The 5000-nt window shown below is 40.9% G+C and overlaps 1 protein-coding gene across 1 annotated transcript in view; it reads left to right on the forward strand.

Annotated features, from left to right (window-relative positions):
• The window catches only part of LOC143298074 (E3 ubiquitin-protein ligase rnf213-alpha-like), a 168958-nt gene that overhangs the window by 114801 nt on the left and 49157 nt on the right, over window positions 1-5000 (forward strand). The window contains exons 70-72 of the mRNA XM_076610754.1: window positions 470-590; window positions 1703-1803; window positions 3227-3418. Coding sequence (XP_076466869.1) covers window positions 470-590; window positions 1703-1803; window positions 3227-3418 — 414 coding nt within the window. The remainder of the gene's footprint in view (window positions 1-469; window positions 591-1702; window positions 1804-3226; window positions 3419-5000) is intronic.

The following is a 5000-nucleotide window of genomic DNA, read 5'->3' on the forward strand; positions in this document are numbered from 1 at the left end:
GCAGGTGTCTGTAGATAATGGTGGCAGATGTCTGTAGGTAATATGATAAGTGTCTGTAGTTATATTTAACGATGACAGGTGTCTGTAAACAATGATGGCAGGTGTCTGTAGATAATGATGACGGGTGTCTGTAGGTAATATGACAAGTGTCTGCAATTAACGATGACAGGTGTCGGTAGAGAATGATGGCAGGTGTCTGTAGGTAATAAATACAGGTAATGGTGACAGGTGTCTGTAAGTAATGATGACAGGTGTCTAGGTAATGAATACAGGTAATGGTGAAAGGTGTCTGTAGGTAATGATGACAGGTATATGTAGATAACGATGACAGGTGGTTGTAGGGAATGGTGGCAGGTAATGGTGACAGTTGCCTGTAGGTAATGACAGATAACGATGACAGGTGTTTGCAGGTAATGCTGACAGGTGTCTGTAGGTAACCATCACAGGTGTCTATACATAATGATGACAGGTGTCTGTGGACGCGCGTGGCCACACTGAAGCTGTTCTTGGACTTTGTTGGGCCGCTGAGGTCGGGGCCACCCAAACTGAGCAAGGCCTTGGAGAGCGTCAAACTGCGACTGCTCTGCAATGTTAGTGAACAGTTTTGTTGATGTGTTGTACAGGTCACTTGTCACTTGTTGTAATGAGTGTTTTTGCACCCTTAAGTTTACATCTCCTGCAGTGGTGATTGTTGTCTCTTTTGCATTTCACACCTGTAGTGATTGTCGTCTCGTTGTACAGTTCACACCTGTCGTGATTGTTGTCTCATTGTACAGTTCACACAGGTAGTGATTGTTGTCTCATTGTACAGTTCACATCTGTAGTGATTGTTGTCTCATTGTACAATTCACACCTGTAGTGTGATTGTTGTCTCGTTGTACAGTTCACACCTGTTGTGATTGTTGTACAGTTCACACCTGTTGTGATTGTTGTACAGTTCACACCTGTAGTGATTGTTGTACAGTTCACACCTGTAGTGAATTTTTTTCTCATTGTACACTTTGATTGTTGTTTTATTGTACAATTCACACCTGTAGTGATTCTTGTACAATTCACACCTGTTGTGATTGTTTTACAGTTCATGCCTGTTGTGATTGCTGTACAGTTCACACATCTAATGATTGTTGTCTCATTGTAGAGTTCACACCTGTAATGGTTGTTGTACAGTTCACACCTGTAGTGATTGTTGTCTCATTGTACAGTTCACACCTCTAGTGATTGTTGTCTCATTGTACAGTTCACACCTGTAGTGATTGTTGTCTCATTGTACAGTTCACACCTGTAGTGATTGTTGTCTCATTGTACAGTTCACACCTGTAGTGATTGGTATACACTTCACACCTGTAGTGATTGTTGTGAAATTTAACAGTTCACCCCTCTGTTGATTTTTCTCTCATTGTACATGTCATGTTTGCAATGATTTTTGTATTGTTGTACAGTTCACACCTGCAGTGATTGTTGTGACACTGTACATTTCACACCTGTAGTGATTGTTGTCTCACTGTACAGTTCACACACATAGTGATTGTATTCTCATAGTACACATGAACTTCACACCTGCAGTTTTTCCTGTCTCATAGCATATTTCACACCTGCATTTATTGTTGTTGCGTAGTACAATTTACAGTTCACAGCTGTAGTGAATTTTGTTTTCACTGTATACCTCTCACCTGTCAGGTATGTGTGTGTGTGTGTGTGACAGCTGCTGGGTGACAACGTGGACATGAAGAGGGCGGAGAGTCTGGGTCAGGTGGACGACTTCCTGAAGCGTGCCAACAGCAGAATGATTGGAAGTCTTCTGGGGTACGTTGGGCTGGGTTTTACAATACAAACTGTGAAAGACTTTTGTTGATAGCCACATTCTCTGTAGGTTATATCACAGATTGACATAAGTTTACAACTAGGCCAACAGGAAAGTGAGAACTTTATTTTGTATGGTTTCTCTATGGCAATGGGAAATCATTTACAGCTTAGTCTTTTGCGAAGGACTATGACTCTCAAACTAGGAGGCGAAAATGCACTGGCTTTTAGTGCTGCAGCCTTGGGGGGCTAGTTGGCCTTTGGGAACCATCCCTCTAGTCCAGATGGTCAGGACAGCAGTTACCTACTCTACTGTTCTGATGGTCATAGTCAAACACGACTGACTATCAAAAGAGGAATGTAAAATCAAGAAAGTAAAACCAGCACTGCAAATGTTCTTCACAGGCATATGAAGTTGATAAGTATGTTTAAAAAAAAAAAATGACTGCATTATAAAAAAGATTTGTACAGAAGTTGCCACCACACATGCATTGTACAGGATTAAGCTTTGTGATCAATGTGTTGATGAATATTTATTGTTCTCCATGTGTTCTTTGAGGCTTAATGGTCAGTGGTCAGAACAGTGCTCTATTTTTGCTTCCCAATGTATAGATTATAGAAGATTTGACAGATTAAAATTGTTGGAAAAAAAATGCTTACCAACCTTCCCTTTCCCTTACTGTTTCAGTTTAGGATTAATCTGTGTTGTCATTTTTTATGGACTGTCTGTGGTCAGATGTATAATTTTTTGCAATGATTGTAGGGGTGGAAACACGATGAAATACATGTTTTTTCAACAGTGTTATTGAATTGCTTTTTTCACACTGTCATATCATTAGTCATTCTTGAGAAAACAAATCAGCAGCAGGAATATTATACAACTGGATATCGTGTGAATCAAAAGATAAATTTAAGTGTAGATCACACGCACATCTGTCAGAATCCACATGCAGTAGATGTGTTATTTGATGTTGAGGAAAATGCTGATTACAACCACATGTTTATAAGCATTCACATACCAATAAAGTCACATCAAATTCTCTCTGGGTCCACATGATGGTCACAACTCATTAAAGGCTCCCGTCAGAAAGGCACCACGACAGAGCTTGTTGTTGATCAGAAAGGGGGTCCTTCTTCCATGTCCAACATATTGTTTCATGGTATTCTGTTGTTGTTAAAAAAAGGCCTTTTTTCCTTGTCTCCACACTGTTATTCTGTTGTTGATGAAAAAGGGCCCTGTTTCCATGTCTAGTGTACTGTTAATCTGTTGTTGATAAAATCTCTCTTCCATCACAGTTGACACAATCAAACTTGGCAGTACACCATCCCTCTTTCCAGCTCGGTCAGGAACCTCAGCATTGCACTTGACACCACACTGTCCATGTAAAAAAATTGTTTAATTATTATTATTGTAATTGTGTTTCAGAAAACTTGGCAAATGCACGTACTGTGATACCAAGTTTCAGTCTTCTCCTGTGGAGCTTCCCTGTAGCCATCGCCTGTGCAACAGCTGCTACAGAGACTCCTGCCACGGAAACCGTGCCGACGCCAAATGCCCGGAGTGTGACACCCCTGTGCCTCCGAACTTTGATCCAGCCACTGCCCACAACCGCGACAGGTAAGAACCATCTCCCTGAAGAAGTCAAGTTTCTGTGATCATGTGGAAATCTTTCCTGTGAGATTGTATTGTGTTCTGTTTGTGTTGTATTGTACTGTTTTGTATTGTGTTGACTTGTGTTTTATTGTATCATATCCTTTGTATTGTATTGTATCATATCCTATTGATTGTATTGTGCTGCATTGTATCATATTGTATTACTCTTTTGTCACAACAGATTTCTTTGTGTGAAATTCGGGGGGCTACACTGAGAGCGCCAACCGTTTTTCTTTTCGTTTTTTTTTTCCTGCCTGCAATTTTATCTGTTTTCTCATGGAAGTGGATTTTTCTACAAGAATTTTGCCAGGGACAGCCCTTTTGTTACCTTGGGTTCTTTTACATGTGCTAAGTGTATGCTGCACACGGGGACCCGGGTTTATTGTCTCTTCCGAATAACTAGCGTCCAGACCACCACTCATAAATGATAGGCTGATGACCCTGCGTCTGAAGCTGTCCAAGGTCTAGTGGAGGGGGAGAAAATACTGGCGACTGTGGGATTCAAAACATTGCGGTCAGATTCTCTCACTTCCTAGGCGGATGCATTACCACAAGGCCAACACTCCACTGCCTGCAGCAGTCCTCTGTGAGAAACTATCAGCAATACATATAACAGTCTTTTGGAAGAGAGGATAACTGGAGGTGCTGTGTGCAGCATGCGCTTTTTGACTTTGTGCACATCAAAGAACCCACAGCAATAAAAGAGTTTTTAATTACACATGCTTAACTGTGACCCACTAGTGCAGACTCCGGCAGGGGTCTGATTCCTATCGTGTGCAAACTACTACCTCCCGAAGTAGGTTACCTCCCCTGTGTATCCCTGACTAGCACCCTCTTTTTCCGGCAGCCATCTTGACTCCTGTTCCTGTGCTCTTCATACGGCAAAATTTTTTTGTATTTTCTGTCTGTCTGTCGATTCTCTGGCGTTCTAGTTTTTTGTCAAATTATGTCTTCAACCAGGTCACATAATTATATAGCTCGATTGGGCGATCGGGCTAAAATTAAGGTGCGATCGCAGTCGATTTGCGGACGCTCTGGGCATTACCCCGGGCAGAATTCTGTAGAAATATCCACTTTGATGACAGAGCAAATTCACTGGCAGACAGGAAAACAAAGGAGCGGGGTGGTGCTGCACTGTTGTGATGTGCGCTCTCCCTGGGGGGAGCAGCCTGAATTTCACACAGATAAATATGTTGTAGCGAAAAGTAATTTGATACAATATGGTACAATCCAATGCAATGCAATGCAATGCAATGCAATGCAATGCAGTATAACAATACTAGGCAATTCAGTGCAGTATAACGCAATACAATGATTATGAATTGATAAACAGTGTACAATAAAATACAATACAGTACAGTAAAGCATAATACAAAATACAATACAAAACAATATAATACAACACAATACAATAGTCTCATCACTATGATGACAGAGTTCATGATATTTTGTATTATGGCTTTCTTTTTTTTTTTTTGTTGTTGTTGTTGTTGTTGAGCAGAAAGTGATGGCATTTTTTTGTTTGTTTCTTGATGTACAGATGGCT

The sequence above is a fragment of the Babylonia areolata genome, chromosome 23, assembly GCF_041734735.1.
Source record: "Babylonia areolata isolate BAREFJ2019XMU chromosome 23, ASM4173473v1, whole genome shotgun sequence".
Classification (NCBI taxonomy): Eukaryota; Metazoa; Mollusca; class Gastropoda; order Neogastropoda; family Buccinidae; genus Babylonia; species Babylonia areolata.